Raw genomic sequence first — 16,575 nt, forward strand, 5'->3', positions numbered from 1 at the left:
GGTTCGGTGATTTTCCAAACTTCCTGGAGTGAAATAAAACCTGTGACATTATGAAAATTAAATAACAGGATGCCTAGAATCTGCAGAGCCTTTTGTAAAAATCATGGCAGATATTTTGACTTAGTATAAGAATTAGTAACTGGGTATTATATCCTTTTTGTTGTTAAATCAAAAATATGATTTAACAACAAAAATGATATAATGCCCAGTTACTAATTCTGTTAAGTTTTATCTTATTTTGAAAGTTGCTTTATAGCTTATTGTAACAAAAAGCATTATATAACTGTCAATTTATAATAATATTTAAACATATGGTTTTTTGAAAGAATCTTTGTCTATTAATTTATCAACTGCCTCAAATTTTTTGTCAGTAGTGTACATAACAAATTTCTACAAAACTACATAGTATATTTCTATAAAACTTTCACCAAAGAAATTAAAATTTACTTTTATTACAAATTAATGATTCATTTGCTTTAAATACTTTAGTAAAAAGAGGGTATTTAGTAAATAATAGAATTCAAAAAGGCTGTATTACAAAGTACGAACTAACTTTTACAGGAAAAAGCACAAGTGATAATAGCTGCAGAACATTTTTATACCTAATGGTGAGATCATCACTTCCAGTAGCAAAAATAAGCTTTTTTGGATGAAGAGCTAATCCCCATAACTCACCTTCCGCATGCCCCTGAAAGTATTTATGATTCTCAATATTAACAATTTTAATCAAACAAATAAATCAAACAATATTTAAGCATAAAACTTTTAAAAAATTTTATACTGAAACAATTCTCATTGGGTTATTTTTGTCAGCAGCAGAAACCTCCAAAGCTTCTCCATTATTTGTTCCAACTAAAATTTTTTCACCAATCCAACATACACTGCGAATTGATATTCCTACAAAAGTTTTTTCAGAGCAATTTATTTTCTTAAAGATTAATTTTACACACAATTTTTTTAAAGCAATTTTTAAAAAACAGAAGTATGTATACAAAATGCAAAATTATTATGGAATGACAATGACACTGAGCACACTACACAAAGTGTTAGGTGATGGTTGTCAGAAAACATCAAAGAAGTTCAAAAATGGCCAACTTAATTTCCAGATCTTAATACAAATGAACACCTGTGGGATCAGCTGAATCAAAATATTTGAGATAAAAAAAATTAATAATCAAGATGACCTCACATAATATTTCATATGAGTTACCAAAAAACTGATTAAATTCTGCACTACAGTGACTGCAGGCAGCTTAAGAAATGATAGGAAATCCAACAAGATATTGAACATTTATTGTTTCCATGAACATTTGTGATTTTTAATTTTAAAGTCAGCACAAAGTGCTCATAAAGTTAAGAGTATTGATTGACATTGTCAACCCAACTTTTAAACAAACTATCAGATCAATTCCTAAAAGAATAAAGATAAGTATTTGAAAACTGCATTAAAAAAGTAAACCATATACCTTTGTAACCAAGAGCATGCTGGTTCAGATCAATTCGAGTAATAGGTTTGAACTCTATATCCCACAATCCAATTGTTCCATCCTTAGAACCACTTGCAAATCCATCTGTCGAAGTATACAATGTCAAAACTCCCCCCTAGAAATTTTATTATGAGATTCTTGTTTTATCATATAGTAGTTATTTAAAAAGTATATACTGAAAAAAATTATATAATTGGATTATTTATTAATGACATAATAAGAGACTTTTTTAATAACATGCAAATTACAGGCTGTGATTTTTATTTGCAGATAACTAGCACAGTTTACACTTCTACTTACCTAGTTCTAAATAGTAAAATATACTTGATACTGCTGACAGGTAATCTTATTACAAAACAGTAAGATATTGCTAATTTAATGGTAAAAAGGGTATAATTTGGTATTGCACTAAACAATCATTACTCAACTAAAAACTCAAGGGTTTTATCATGTGATTGGCTTCAGGATAAAACTTGTGAGCAAAACCATTACAGAGAAACTCTTCTAGGAGATTTTTAATTTTTTAGTGGAATCATGTATAAATAATGAGCCATTTGTTAGCTCAATGGTAGTTAAATCTGAGACTCAAAAGAGACTTTATTTAAACTAAGTCAATTGAAACCAGTAAACTATTGTTAGAGAAGTGAAAAGTAAAACAATTAAAAAAAAGAAAAATCTGCTGTTAAAAGTCAAGTTCATTTTCTCAATTCTTTTATTTTTTGCAAAAAAAAAAAAAAAAAAAAAAATAATAATAATAATAATAATAATAATAATAATAAAATATCATACAAATTTCTTAGAGTAAAGTTAAAATCTTCCAGTTAACTTAGGTAATCCTTCTAATTAACTAAAGCCCTTCTCATTAAAATTAAAGCCCTTCTTACAAATTAAAAACAAGAAAGTAAACTAAAGATGTATTGAATATTAGAAATAATAAAGAACTTTCATATATTTACTAATCATCTCAATTCTTAAGATAAAAAAGTTACTATTTTTCTTTCATTACAAAACACAAGCTTTGAATAACTATGGTAGATTAAAAGTAATATAAATGTTATGTTACCTAATAGTACAGTAATACAACTACTATAGCAGGCAAGTTTGTTTTGACTGAAAATTGCTTTAATGGAGTATCAAAAATGAACACATAGCTTAACTTAGCCATTAAGCCTAGAGTCAGAGTCAATACATTTTTACTGACTCTTACTCCATAATTCCTCAAAGAAGTTTAGATTCTCACTACACTTTTCAAATGCAGAACTTGATTAAACCTTATTGTGAGGAAGTTAATCTTCTGACTATCATTATTTAAATCTTTGTCATTATTTAAATTGAGTTATAGTCATTCACTAGAGAAAATCTTATTTTATAAGATAAGAAAGTAATTTTCCAGTTCAAAATCTTTAATCAAAATTTAATGTTTTTTAAATTCAAGTAGCAAGAACACCTTACAGCCCAACAATACTATGATCAAAAATCATATGGGCAATAGAGTGGAACTAAAAAACAAATGACTTTTTTTTCTTTCTCAACTCTTACCCTCTAAATTTGTTCTATATAACACCAAAATTACCTGCTTTTATTGTTTTAAAGTTATAATACTTAGAGGTCGCTCAAGATTATGAAGAAGCTCTATAAAATATGAAAATATAAAAAACTTATACTTATTAAAAGAACTTGTATCTAACTTATTTTGTTTAAAGAGAGTGCTCTAAAGTAAGGAATATCTGTGTTCTGTAAGGAACCAAATGAGGCCAACCAAAACCAGGTAAATACAATGCAATAAACTTAATTCCTTAGTGCTTTTAAATTTTATACAGGGTACTAATTGCCTTCAAGCAATGCTTAAAGTTGCAAAGATTCAAGAGACAATAGAAACCATTCAAAGTTTTATTCAAAATTAATTTTAATTATTTGGCCTGAACTTTATCAAATTTGTTATCATAGATGGCTGCCCAAAACTGAAGCATTCCTGTAATCAAGGAAGTGAAAAGAACAACAGAAATGCTCCCTCGTTTCACAGAGGGAACCAGGAACCAACTGATTCTAAAAAAAGGATCAACTGACAGGGAAGATCATCTGCATCAAACTTTGAACAATTTGATTTTTTAAAATCTTTTAATTTTTGGACCTGAATGGTAATGAAGCCAAAAACCGAATGGGTATGGGTTTTTTCGGTATTAAAAAATTCAATACTTGAACAGGTACCCTGTAATTCAAGCTTTGGTTCCTTAACTGTTTTTGCATGTTAACCCATTTGGTCATTTTTTCAGGTGCTCAGGCTATCAGGTATTTAACTGGCCTAAACCTGAACCGGTTTGTGATCCGAAAATTTTTTTGAAATTATCTGTCCAGTGCCCTAACAGGACCCAATGACATTCCCTACTCTAAAGGTATATTTCAATAGAAATGCTTCCCTCATCTTTTGATACAACCTATTATAACATTGGTTTTTAAGCTAGTGCATGTTTACGTGAACATAAGTTTAAGACCTTCTCAGTTTGCCCTGCAGACATCAAGTACATGAACTGAATGTGGGTAAGATTTTTAATAGCCTGATGGTAACACCCTGTAGACCAAGCATAAAACTGTTTGAACAAATTGTAAAACATACAGGAGATTGATGGCTAGCAGGGCATGACAAATCGTTTTTTTTTAACGGAGGTTGACGTTCGTATCTTAAATTATCGATGAACGTCTAATTTAAGAGATACATGTCAAATAAGTGAGTTTTATATTCAAATAAATTTTTATTCTAGTTAATAAGTTTTTGGATATATCAAAGATGCTTATTGAGTTTAATCAAGTGTCATATTTTCAAAACAATTTTTCACGCAAGTGCGCGCAAATTATTGATTTTTATTAAACCTTAAAAAAACTGTTTCTTGTTCACTAATACTCTTATCAGTAAAACCGTCAGATAAAATTGCAATAAAACGAGCATTTGATACGCCTAAACTTAAGGCGCATTTTAGGTCAGACAAAATTGACGAAACGAAGTTTTTGCAAGCTTTGTCACTTAAGTAGTTCTTGCCCAACTTAATTCCATTTAGCTTTTGTAGCTCGCACAGCTGAGGAAATCTTTTAAATGCAAGATCCTCTTTAACAACAAAATACGACATCCGAAAAAGTCTGTTCATTTCTTCTTGATTCTTCTCAGTAGTTCTTAAAATTGATGCCGATACAGTTTTCTCAAGACTTGGAGATATATTGTGAAGGTTCTCTCGTTATTTAGAAATACAGGCTTTATGCCCACCATCTTTATCGTGGCGTAACAAGTATGTTCTTTTCCAAAACTTACACCCCATTGTTACTGAATTGGTTGCATTGCTAATATTTGGATACTTTTGGCCATATATCCAATTTTCCCAAAGTCATAGCACAATCCAAGTCATTGCACTTTTTTTTCGTATGCTTAGTTTCTCTCTCTTCTCCTTTGCGTTTAATGCTACGCTCCTCTGTACCATCTTTCTTTAACACCGAAAAAATGCTTAATTGCTTTGACATTTTTTTAATAACTTTAAAAGTAATAGTATATTAAGTATTTAATTATAAGTTAATAAAAATATCATATTATTGGTGTTGCTAAACGCACAATAAAAAAATTAAAATTATAATAAACATAATAAGTTTATATATTCTAATAGATAATGTATTTTTTAGTAAAACTTGAAAATTATTTTAAAAACTTTTAGAAGTTTTTTAATATGCAAACAAACATTACTTCACTTAAAGGAAAATAAGAAAAAAAAAAAAAAAAAGCACGCTATCGAAGAAAGCAATCGTTAAGTTTAAGCATGTTTTCTTTTTTAAAGTAATTGCAAATGCAGTCATTTTTAGTAAAACTTTGAACGCTTTTGTAAATGCATGCAAAAACCATGCTCAAACAGAATTACTTTCTTCGTTCTATTGAAGAAATTATTTTTAGCGCAATCTCTTTTAAAGTCCTTGAAAATGCGTTTAAAATTTTCGTAATTGTTTTTTATTGCAATTCAGTGTATTTATTTATAATGAATAAAAAACAATCAATCACTTAATTATCAATCGCTTAGTTAATAATGCGTTCATTTTGAAAAATTTTAAGCGAACGCCGACGTTTGTGTAAGGAAAAGTAAAGGAACGTGACATTCGATTTTCAGTCTTTTTTTAGATGTAGCTATGAGAGTGGTATGATAAACAAATTGATTGTTGCACAACTACTCAACTACAATTGATTATTACACTACTACTCACCTACAACAACTTACACAGCAACCAGTCTATTTTAGGCCTTATCAGTAAAATAACTTTCATGCTTGAGATGAATAAAAAGAGCTTTTGCTGCTGTTCACTGTTCTTGGGTCTACACTGTTCTTGGGTATTTAGCATTTTGATAAGCAATCCATTAGTTAACATTTAGGTGTGACCCTTAGGATTTCTAATTGAGTAATGTTAGTCACATAAACTAAAATAATGATTTTAAAACTTGGACAAAATATTTTCTTAATAATAGCGCTGTGTCCAAACAAAGCTTGCATCATAAGAGCATTTTTTAAATGGACTTATATCAATTGACCACTGGAACTGGTACATTTTGATTGTCATTGGGATGGTAAATAGAAGGCAAAGTTTCCATCAGTTTACTAAATACTAAGGGTTTTTGTAACATACCACTCAAACCCTAAAATCAGAGGGTCAAGCCTAAAATGTTATTTAAGTGCAGTTTTTTTATATTTTATATTTTCAACCACTTCCTGTCTCAGCAATATTGTTCATCATGTATAATAATTGTTTTAGAAAAACAACATTGTTGAAGAGTTGATCACCTAAGAACAGTCACTTATTGATTTGCTGAAAAATTTTTGACCCAAACTGATTGTAAAATATATTGAATTATGATAAGATATTCAAATATAGAAAAAATAAAAAAACTCAAGAAACTTACCATGTGTGCAGAAGTAATATTTTCTACCAAAACATTGTCTTTCCACTTATAAATATCACCACTCAATGTACCACTGTAAAGATAACCGCTTGATCCAAAACAAACGCATAGAATACTTTGCAGTTCTCCTTTTTCACCAAATATACCTACAAATTCAAAACCATGACTTTTATAACAGGAATTTATCAGTGTATTTATTCATAATTTAAAAAGTGGAGAAAAAGATATTTATAGTGAGCATTAATTAAAATTAAAAAATGGAGAGAAAAAAATTATAAAGAACAAAGTTAAAACTATAATTAAAGTAGTGAAGAAAAAAACTTATTTACACAGGAGTTTTGTTTATTACTATTAAAAATTCCTAACCATAGCAACAAACATGCCACACTAAATTCTTTTTTTAAAACTGAGCATAAATAAATACTTTTATACATTTCTAATTATTATGCGTAAAGTTTTAAAAATGAATCAAGTTTTTGTTTCAACTAATTTGTACTGTATTTAATGCATATAATTTTAAGAGATTTTTAAAGAGAAATTTTAAGAAAGTTTTATAAGTTTTATATAAAATAATTTCCAAAATATTTTTAACGTACCAAGAATGATATTATGATTGTTAACAAGTACAGGGTGGGGCAGCAAAACTTAGAATATTTTAGAATTTAGAATAATTTTTTAAAACCATATTCATGAATGTGTATAATATAATTTTTTTTTCAGAGTGAAAAATTAGTTTCAAAAGTAGTTTTAATTATAGGATCATTCATGTCAGGAAGCTAAAAAACAACAAATAACAGACTTAATTCTTGGCAGAGTCAAAATTAGATATATTACAGAGACTGTTGGAGTGTCAATGAACACCATCTACAATGTTAAGGGAAGAATTTGAGTTGGAGAAGGCATTAAGAGAAAGTTAGAAAGTGGAGGCATGAATAAAAAAAAAGGAATTTTGTAGTTCTAAAGTCTCTCAAGACTAAAATTTTTAAAGATCCTATAAAATCTATGAGAAAGCTACCCTGGGACCCACATTGAATAAAATGTTTCTTAATAGCCTTAAAAATATTGGTTAAGTTTATATTGATGTCATATACTTTGTATACTATTTTTGATTTTCGAAGTTTTGCTGCCCCACCCTGCTTTGAAAGGTCAATAGAAATGTATAAAATTATTTTCAAATAAGTTTTCTAATGTTACTTTTTAAAATATAGAATGGCAAAATTAAATTTCTCAATAACTGATTTATAAACTATCTTTGTTTCAAACTGATTTCTTAGAAAGTCATATGTCATGCCAGTATGTAATACACTTAGTTTTAGAAGTAAGAGTTGGAGCAAAATTTTACAAATATTTTACCATATCACTTTTGTTGGTAATTTTTTATATTTTTACCCTATTTCTGGTTAACTTTATGAGCAATTAAAAAAAATTTGCAGTTTACTAAAAGTTCTGTTTCAAAGTTCAGATGTTAACAAAATGTTACTTAACATGTCAACAACTATCTTTGCAACTATTTTTTATTTATTTTTGTAGATATTTTTAGATTTTGATATTTTGTAAGAGTATCAAAAATGTTTTTTACAATTTTCCAAAGACAAAATGCACTTCACTTGAAGATTTTCATTTAAAAAACTATTGAAAGATTATTTAAAGTAATCTTGTCCTGTTTTTATGTTACTTTTTTTAAAGTTGTATGGTGAATAGCCAAAACTCACAGTTTTCAAACATATTAATGTCTGATTTTTGTAACAGACTTCAAACATAATAATGACTGATTTTTATAACAGATTTCAAACATACTATTGTCTGAAAATTAAAAACAGTTGTAGAACTCAAAAATTTCTTTCTTTATGCAAGAATTTTGCCCCAAAATTACAATAAATAAAAAAATTTTAAAAAATTATGAACTACCTTTATTAGGTGTCAGAGAATTTCCACTTAGTTTCCAGAAGTTCATATGTTTTACACCACATGTTACCAATTTGTTGCCTTCATATGGATCAAAGCAGATATCAAAGATCTATGAACATCACATTTAAAAAATATAGCAATAAAATAAAACTAAAACCATTTGGTAACTTAAGGTATTGTATTCAAAATGTGTACTGAAAAAGTATAGCTATTGGGTTGGTTTTTTTAAAGAGTTTTTAAACCTATGAGAAGGCTTTTAAATAATTCTAACCAAAAACCATTCTGAAACCTTCTCATAAACCATGCACCAGAAGTAAGAAAAAACAGCAAAAAGGAACATAACATAAAATTTTTGTGAGCGTATCCTATAAGCCAAAACTTATGTGTTTATTCTAAGTGAAAAATATTTAAAATGTATAAGAATTAGCAAAATTAAGAACATGTAAATGGTCAGATTTACATAAAGCATATAAATATGCATTTATAAGATACATATATAAATATATGTTTAAAGATTATTTTGTGGTTGCAGAAATCATGAAGAGTAGTATATGAAAAGGTTGTTCATAATTTTATATATCATGTCATTAACATAAGTAAAACATTGCAGCATGAAAATTTTGAATATTTTTGTTAATGGTACAAAATACAGCATTATTTGCACTAATCTTTTCTGTAGCCACCAGATGGTTAAGGCAAAGAACCTAACAATTTGAAGCTCAGGAATCCTGGATCAAATCATGAAGAATTCATACAAAAATATATGTACTTGATGGGGAGACTGATGCTATCAAATGACAAACTATGTGCCTGCTTTCTGTAAAACATAAAGTTCTATCTGAATGGCATTGAAACCTCACTTAAATTTAGACACTGTTCAAAAAGAATTGCATAAAAGTGATTCAACAAAGACACAAATTTATAGTCCAGTTTCAAGGTGACAAGTAAACTGGCTAATTTAATTACCAAGACGAATTTTGACTGTTTGTGCCTTATATTTAGTAGAATGAGCATGACATGATCTAAAGGAAATTACTTGATCTAAACAAGTATAAAAATTAAGAGATATTGAATGTAACTCATAAATTGGCTGATGTAAGTAATTACAAAAAAAAAAAATCAAAATTAAAGACAACCCATTTCTCTTATGATAATGTAAGACTGTGTTTTAAAGTTGACCTGAAAAATCTTATGCTGCTGGGGTGGGAAGTTCTCATTTACCTACTGCAATCACTTGACCTTGTCCACCACAAGCACAAACAGTAAATGTTTTTAAACAAAACAGGAGAGTGTTTTTAGCTGAACTTTAAAAATAAAATACTGTAACAATTATTGTGGAAACAATGGGATACACAGAAGTAAATGCTGTTACTTTTGTGTATCCCATTGTTTCCACAATAATTCCAGGTGCTAATACTCACTCCTATTTTCTAAATTCCAACAAATAATTTGTAAATTCCAAAAAAATTTTCTAAATTCTGATAAAAAATTCAGTGGACAAGAATATTTGTAAATGCATTAATCAGAACAGAAGGTGACCACACACCCTTGCCCTTGGTGTGTTGCAAGCAATGAGAAAATGTAAAGTTTTAATGTAAAAGTTAAAAATAGAACGTTGGTAACTTTTACTTTCTCTGCTGCTGAATAAAGAATTAGCACAAAAAAATCTAAACTGCCAGTGAGAAAAATCTAAACTTTGCCCCATCTGAACTGTGTGAACTTTGGGATCTGATAACACAAAAGTTCTTGACATACTTCCTCCAATGGAGTGCATCAGCTTTTTGCAACACAAACAGACTGTTTAATAGTCTTGATAGCTACTTAAAGTCTAAAGGAAGTAATTTGAGTGCAGAGGAAAGGAACTTTCAGCTTAGATTTCAAAGGCCAATCCTCAATGGTGGAAAATTTACAGTTTGACATTGTACTAAATTTCTTGAAAAGATAGATGCACTAGTGATCTTTTCAAAACTGCTTCTCTTCAGGCTTGCGTGTTTCTAATCATGTCAGTCTAAGAATTTAATTCTTTGAGAGAAGTTAAGAGCAGTCGCCTAGGATTAAAACTTGGTTCTTCCTATCAAATTCAAGAACAGAAACGCTTAACTAAATCTTGTATTAAGACTACACCTATAATACATGATCTAAGTCATACATACTGGTGAATTTTTGTACAAGATGTCTTGAATATTGAACGAATATTGCAGGAACCTTCTTAGGGCAAAATTAACATACTCCTGATAAACTATCTTTGAGTAAGATTAAATTGAACATATGGTCAAATTAATATTACATTACTTTTTACTAGGGTATTGTACTTTTATAATTTTTCATTTATGTAAACAATAGTTAAACTGTGTTTGGATAAACAGTTTAAAACATGCTTTTAAAGACATGTTAGATATTAAACTAATGCAGACCTCTATTAACAACAAATAGAATTAAAGAAAAACAAAACTAAATCAATATTATAAGTAGACCCGCAAGCTGCTGCCATTAGCCGCTAGCCGTCGCCAAGCACTGCTTTATTTTTAGCCAGCTGTGAAAAATGCCTTCGCCAGCCATGAAAATAAGTAGCCATAGCCAGCCGTTACAATCATAGTTAATTGATTTAAATCTTTAAATTAGTTTATGTCCAATTTTTTTTTTTTAATTTTATCATACCACCTATCACCAATCGCTTCGTAATATAATTTTTGGTTTAACCATGGAATTCCATGAGTCTCGTGTTAATATACTGTATGTTCGAATACCTTAATTTTCGCGCTATAAAAAAGTCCCTTGCAGTCCGAAAACAGTAGTCAATGTTTATCATAAAAAAAAAGAAAAGTTGTCATCTGCGCAATTTAAATTTTAAAACTAAAAGAAACAATCATTCTAAAGGTCCGAATTATTATTATTGTTTGTATTATATATATATATATATATATATATATATATATATATATATATATATATATATATATATATATATATATATATATATATATATATATAGTTTGTGAACGAGTAAATAAGTTTGTTTCCATTGAAAAAAAAACTGGAACAATTTGCTTGCTCAAGGATCTGAGATGGATTCCTGTGTCCAACAGCAAATCTAGGGCTGCTACATCCAAAGCATGGGACTTCATGGGTCAACTAATCTTGAAAGATTCAAGAAACCAAATTAATCAAAATTATTTGTTTAATAATCAGTTGTACTGCAGATACTGTTTCGAAGAGCAATCACGTGTCGATGAAGGTCGATTATCAAAGGTATATGTTACTTCAACAATGACATCTTCTGGTAACCATCTAAACCATGCTGTTTTTAAACATGGAAAGACCTTTGAGCAACCAGTTAGTTCTAAAATTACTAATTGGGTCCGTACTGTACAAAATAATAAACCAGCACAAAGTCAATTTGAATTCAACAGAGATCTTTGTCTGTTAATATGTTTAGATCTTAAGCCATTTAGTTCAGTTGAAAGATCTGGTTTTAAAAGTTTTTGTTCAAAAAATACAGCGTTTCAGCCTCCATCATCTGACTGTATATCTGGATCTGCCCTAAAAAATGTTTATACTTCTGTTAAACAAAGAGTCTTAGAAGTTCTACAATCATGTGTAAGTGGAACTTTGATGATGGATGGTTGGACTGACAAGCGTAATCGTTTACCTTATTTTGGAATTCGTTTAAGTGTTGTGCATGATTGGAGATTTAAAATTTTCACATTGGCTGTACAGCCAGTGGAGTCACACACTTCTGAGCAACTTTATCGATTTGTTAAAACTGTTTTAAAAAATTTTTTACCTCAAGTTAAGCATTTTTTATTATTTAACACAACTGATGGTGCAGCTAATATGAAAAAATTATCAAAGCTATTAGGCCATGAACGTATAACATGCACCGCACATGGAATTCATCTGCTTTTAACCTCGGATAGCTTAAAAAAAATTCCAGAATTAACTTTACTAGTAAGCAAATGCAAAGAAGTAATAAAAGCTTTACATTTTAAGGGTTATATGCTATTGAATGAAATTGAAACTGTTAAAGACGAGGAGTTGTTCAAAAGAATTACAACTCATGTTGACGAGCTAATAGCTGATGAAGAGAATCCAATTCTGGATTTTGAAATTGAAACTGAAAATGTAAGCATTCTTCCACAAACACAGCTAACTAAATCTGTTAGTCAAGCTGATGAGAGTTCACTTGAAGAATATTCTGAAGAGTATTCATTTCTAGATTTTGACATACAAGCTAAAAATGATGTCATAAAAAGTCATGAGCACAGTTCTTTAAAAAATAGTGTCCCAACAAGATGGAATAGTATCTTGGAAATGATTGAATCTATCTTAGATCTAAAAACTCATGTTGATACAGTGTTAAAAAAAATTGGAAAGTATGATTTATGTTTTCTTCCTGAAGATTTAGAACTTCTGCAAGAACTGCGCAATTTTTTATCTCCATTTCGAGAGCTGACTCTACTTGTTAGCGAGGGAACACCAAATTTGTCTTGCCTTCCACTCATGGTAAATAAAATTAAAAATTGTTGCATTGTTCAAGTCACAGATTCTTCTGCGATAAAACAATATAAAAAGTTAGTTAGAAAATGCATTGAGAAACGGTTAGTTGTTACTAATTTAGTTGAATTAGCGTGTTGTTTTGATCCAGCAATTCGTGATGTTGTTTTGACGAAGGAAAAATGTGAAATTTTGTTAAAAAACAGCTATGACAAAATAAAAACTTCTTTATTTGGTTCAAACATTTTACCACAAACAGGAACCGATAAAAAGATTAACTTCTCTGCATCATACATTGACAATAATCAAAGTAGTAAAAGCTCAAATGCAGCTCAGGATTTTAAAATACTTAGACTGACTTTATTACAGGAAACTGCAAAATCTTCACTAAACTCTGGAGCAATATTAGAGAATAGCAATGGGTTGCAAGCTGAAATAAATCTTTATCTTACCATTTGTGATAATCAATCACTAGCCTTGCTGTTTTGGAAAAATAATGCAGAAAAGTTCCCTATTCTAGCATCCATAGCCAAGGTAGAAGATAATTTTATTTTTTAAATTAAACTAATACTAGTGACAAAAATAACAGCAAACATTAATTTTTTTCTGAAGTTTAATGTTGCTTATTTTACATAGTTTCTATTGTTTCAGGTTTATCTTGCATTGAGCATCGGCAGTGTACCTGTTAAATGCCTTTTTAGCACAACTGGTTTAATTTTGAATGGAAAGAGATCCTCTTTGGCACCATTTTGAATGAATGCAGTTTGTTTCATACACGATAACTATCCAAATGCTGGTCTATGAGCTAAGTCTTGCATTTTTTGGATTAGGACAATATTTATGTTTTTATTTCATTTTGATTAACTTTGTATTTCATATATGAATATTTATTATATGCAAAAGTTTGTTTTGTTTTGGTTAATGCTGTCAGTATTATACTTGTATATATGTCATTATTATACTTTAAATATATATATTATATATATATACATTGTTATAAATTAACCTCGGCATATGCCGAGGGCTTTGTGGTATTTTGATAATTTTCACGTTTTGCTTACCTATATATGCAAATGTATATATATATATATATATATATATATATATATATATATATATATATATATATATATATATATATATATATATATATATATATATATATATATAATAGCCAGCTAAGCAGCCAAAAAAATCAGGCGGCTAGCCAGCCACAAAAATGTAGGCTAGCCTCTCATGCCATCAGCTAGCCGGTCAGAATGTTTTTTAGCCAGCCATGAAAGTAAAATACTGTGGCTAGGAGGTCTAATTATAAGTAGTGAGCATTTTGAAAATTTACTTGGTTTGATCAAAAAATACTTAACAAATCAATAAACCATTTTGTAATTATAGTTAATAAAATAATCACAAAATCTACATATATATTTTTGTTTTACATCAAGTTTTGCAAAACTAATTTTTTCCCAAAAGACTGGACAAAATATTCTTTAATTCAAGTTATTTTTTTAACTAGTTCAAAACAGTATTTTTAGACATACCCGTTCAACATGCCCTTTTGTTGCTGCCAAGACCTTGCCTTTTTTCCAATCCCATACTGTTAATTGAGAATATTCTTCCAGACCCACAGAGGCTAATTGCTAAAATACACAAAATAGTTATTAACAAATAAGAAGAACTAAAAGTTACTTAAAACAAAGACAATAAACGAAAAAAGCTCAACTAATGTTTCGAATTACACTGTAACCAAAAAAAATTCCACTTTCTTTTTTTTTTTTTTTTTAAAAAAAAAACACAAAAAGAAGTAAAACTAACTGTAAATCAACTTTAAAAATAATTTTTTGAACTTACTGTTCCTGCTGAGTTAAAGGCTAAACATGCAATACCATTCTGATGGTTGTCTTTTAGTATGGATATGGTACAACAGCTTGAAACATCCCATACACATATATATGGTTTGTTACCAACTTGACCAGTTGCTACAGATTTTCCTTCAGGATGTAATGCTAAGCTAAAACAATTTGAAGTAATATCTCATGTAATAAAAGTTATAATCAGGGCTGTGGAGTTGGAGTCGGAGCTCATTTTGGCTGGAGTTGCAGTTGTAGTTTGGGAATTGTAGTTTGCAACAACTGGAGAGCACCAGTGAATTTCTCCAGGTCTTGGTGGAAAAGATTCTTCAAGAATATAAACTTAAAGAAAAACAAGTTCTTTCTGTCCAACTGACAATATTTCAAACATGATTTTGACAAATTCATAATTTTATTAGTGACTACATTAGAGTTTATTGCATAACAAGAGCTTAGAAAATATTGTTCAGAAATTATTTTCTAATAAATACTGTTTAAAGCACTAAGTGGTTGGATTATTTGTATCATGGTGATGAAATAGCCAATGTTAACATTTTACTAAAGTAAATTTATTGTTAAAAATTGGTCACTTATGAAGTCGGAATCAGAGTTGGGAGTTAGAGTTGGTCCATGATAAAATCAAGGAGTCGGAGTCAGAACAGCAGCTTACCGACTCCACAGCCCTGGTTATAATATTGTATTTTAATAAAATTTTATTCAATTTTAAAAAATTGGTTATTCAAAGATGTAAGAAATACCAAATAGCTGATTTGATCATTAAATATACTTCCACATAAAGCACACAAAACTTAAAAAAAGTCACCTCACAATGTCATCATTGTGTCCTAAAAAAAATTTCTGTCTTCTTAATTTTGGATCAAAAACAATTCCAACCCCTGCCACAAAGTAAACAATTTCCCCTCCACTAGTGTAGTATAGATTATTACGACATTGATGCCCACGGTACCCATAAACATAGTCTAAACGAAGCTGCACAGGTGGTGGAGTCTTGTCAACCATCTTTTTTTATTGATTCACTGTAATTGATTGCTAAAAAAATTTTTAAAAACCGGCAAAAACTATATAAGAGAATGTCTTTACAAAAATTTGATGAAAACAATAAAATAAATTGAACAAATAAAAGAGTTTTTCAAAATAAAAATAGAATTCATTTTTATTCGATCAATTAAGAACTTAAATTCTTCTATGAAAGAGAAAGAAGAATTATATCAATAGTAGTAATAGTAGTAGTAGTAGTACTAGTAGTAGTAGTAGTAGTAGTAGTAGTAGTAGTAGTAGTAGTAGTAGTAGTAACAATAATAATGATAATAATAATAATAGTAATAATAATAACAATAATAATAATAATAATAATAATAATAATAATAATAATAATAATAATAATAATAATAATAATAATAATAATAATAGTAATAATAATAATAATAGTAATAATAATAATAGTAATAATAGTAATAATAGTAATAATAGTAATAATAGTAATAGTAATAATAGTAATAATAATAATAATAATAATAATAATAATAAAAATAATAGTAATAAAAATAATAATAATAGTAATAATAATAATAATAATAATAATAATAATAATAATAATAATAATAATAATAATAATAATAATAATAGTAATAAAAATAATAATAATAATAGTAATAAAAATAATAATAATAAAAACAATAATAATAATAATAGTAATAATAATAATAATAATAATAATAATAATAATAATAATAATAATAATAATAATAATAATAATAATAATAGTAATAATAATAACAATAATAATAATAATAATAATAATAATAATAATAATAATAATAATAATAATAATAATAATAATAATAATAATAATAATAGTAATAATAATAATAATAGTAATAAAAATAATAATAAT

The 16,575-nt window shown here is 28.2% G+C and overlaps 2 protein-coding genes across 3 annotated transcripts in view; one reads left to right on the forward strand and one right to left on the reverse strand.

Annotated features, from left to right (window-relative positions):
• Positions 1-15,744, reverse strand: part of LOC145183394 (echinoderm microtubule-associated protein-like 6) — a 46,562-nt gene extending 30,818 nt beyond the window's left edge. Inside the window, exons 1-8 of one of the 2 annotated variants that reach the window (XM_090084522.1) lie at positions 15,484-15,744; positions 14,662-14,821; positions 14,352-14,450; positions 8,320-8,428; positions 6,412-6,557; positions 1,467-1,602; positions 782-897; positions 603-688 (exon numbers count right to left, since the gene is read on the reverse strand). In XM_090084522.1, the coding sequence (XP_089940648.1) occupies positions 603-688; positions 782-897; positions 1,467-1,602; positions 6,412-6,557; positions 8,320-8,428; positions 14,352-14,450; positions 14,662-14,821; positions 15,484-15,680 (1,049 nt within the window). In that variant the 5' untranslated portion in view covers positions 15,681-15,744. Of the gene's footprint in view, positions 1-602; positions 689-781; positions 898-1,466; positions 1,603-1,787; positions 1,956-6,411; positions 6,558-8,319; positions 8,429-14,351; positions 14,451-14,661; positions 14,822-15,483 lie in introns of those variants that run through there. The other variant, XM_090084525.1, reaches the window with a different exon arrangement.
• On the forward strand, positions 11,349-13,687 carry LOC149889867 (uncharacterized). Its single transcript, XM_090084528.1, has 2 exons — positions 11,349-13,347; positions 13,465-13,687. The coding sequence occupies exons 1-2, from the start codon at positions 11,443-11,445 to the stop codon at positions 13,564-13,566; spliced, it is 2,007 nt and encodes a 668-aa protein (XP_089940654.1). The 5' UTR covers positions 11,349-11,442; the 3' UTR covers positions 13,567-13,687.
• Positions 15,745-16,575: the final 831 nt, after the last annotated feature.

Source organism: Hydra viridissima, unplaced genomic scaffold (assembly GCF_058129835.1).
Source record: "Hydra viridissima isolate aposymbiotic clone 2 unplaced genomic scaffold, HvirCarnegie_v1 scaffold_4, whole genome shotgun sequence".
NCBI classification, from domain to species: Eukaryota; Metazoa; Cnidaria; class Hydrozoa; order Anthoathecata; family Hydridae; genus Hydra; species Hydra viridissima.

Bases quoted from the DNA above. Each gene is read 5' to 3' on its own strand.
- LOC149889867 (XM_090084528.1), top strand. From the start codon at position 11,443: ATGGGTCAACTAATCTTGAAAGATTCAAGAAACCAAATTAATCAAAAT. The intron at 13,348-13,464 runs GTAGAAGATAAT...CTATTGTTTCAG, and splicing joins TTCTAGCATCCATAGCCAAG to GTTTATCTTGCATTGAGCAT.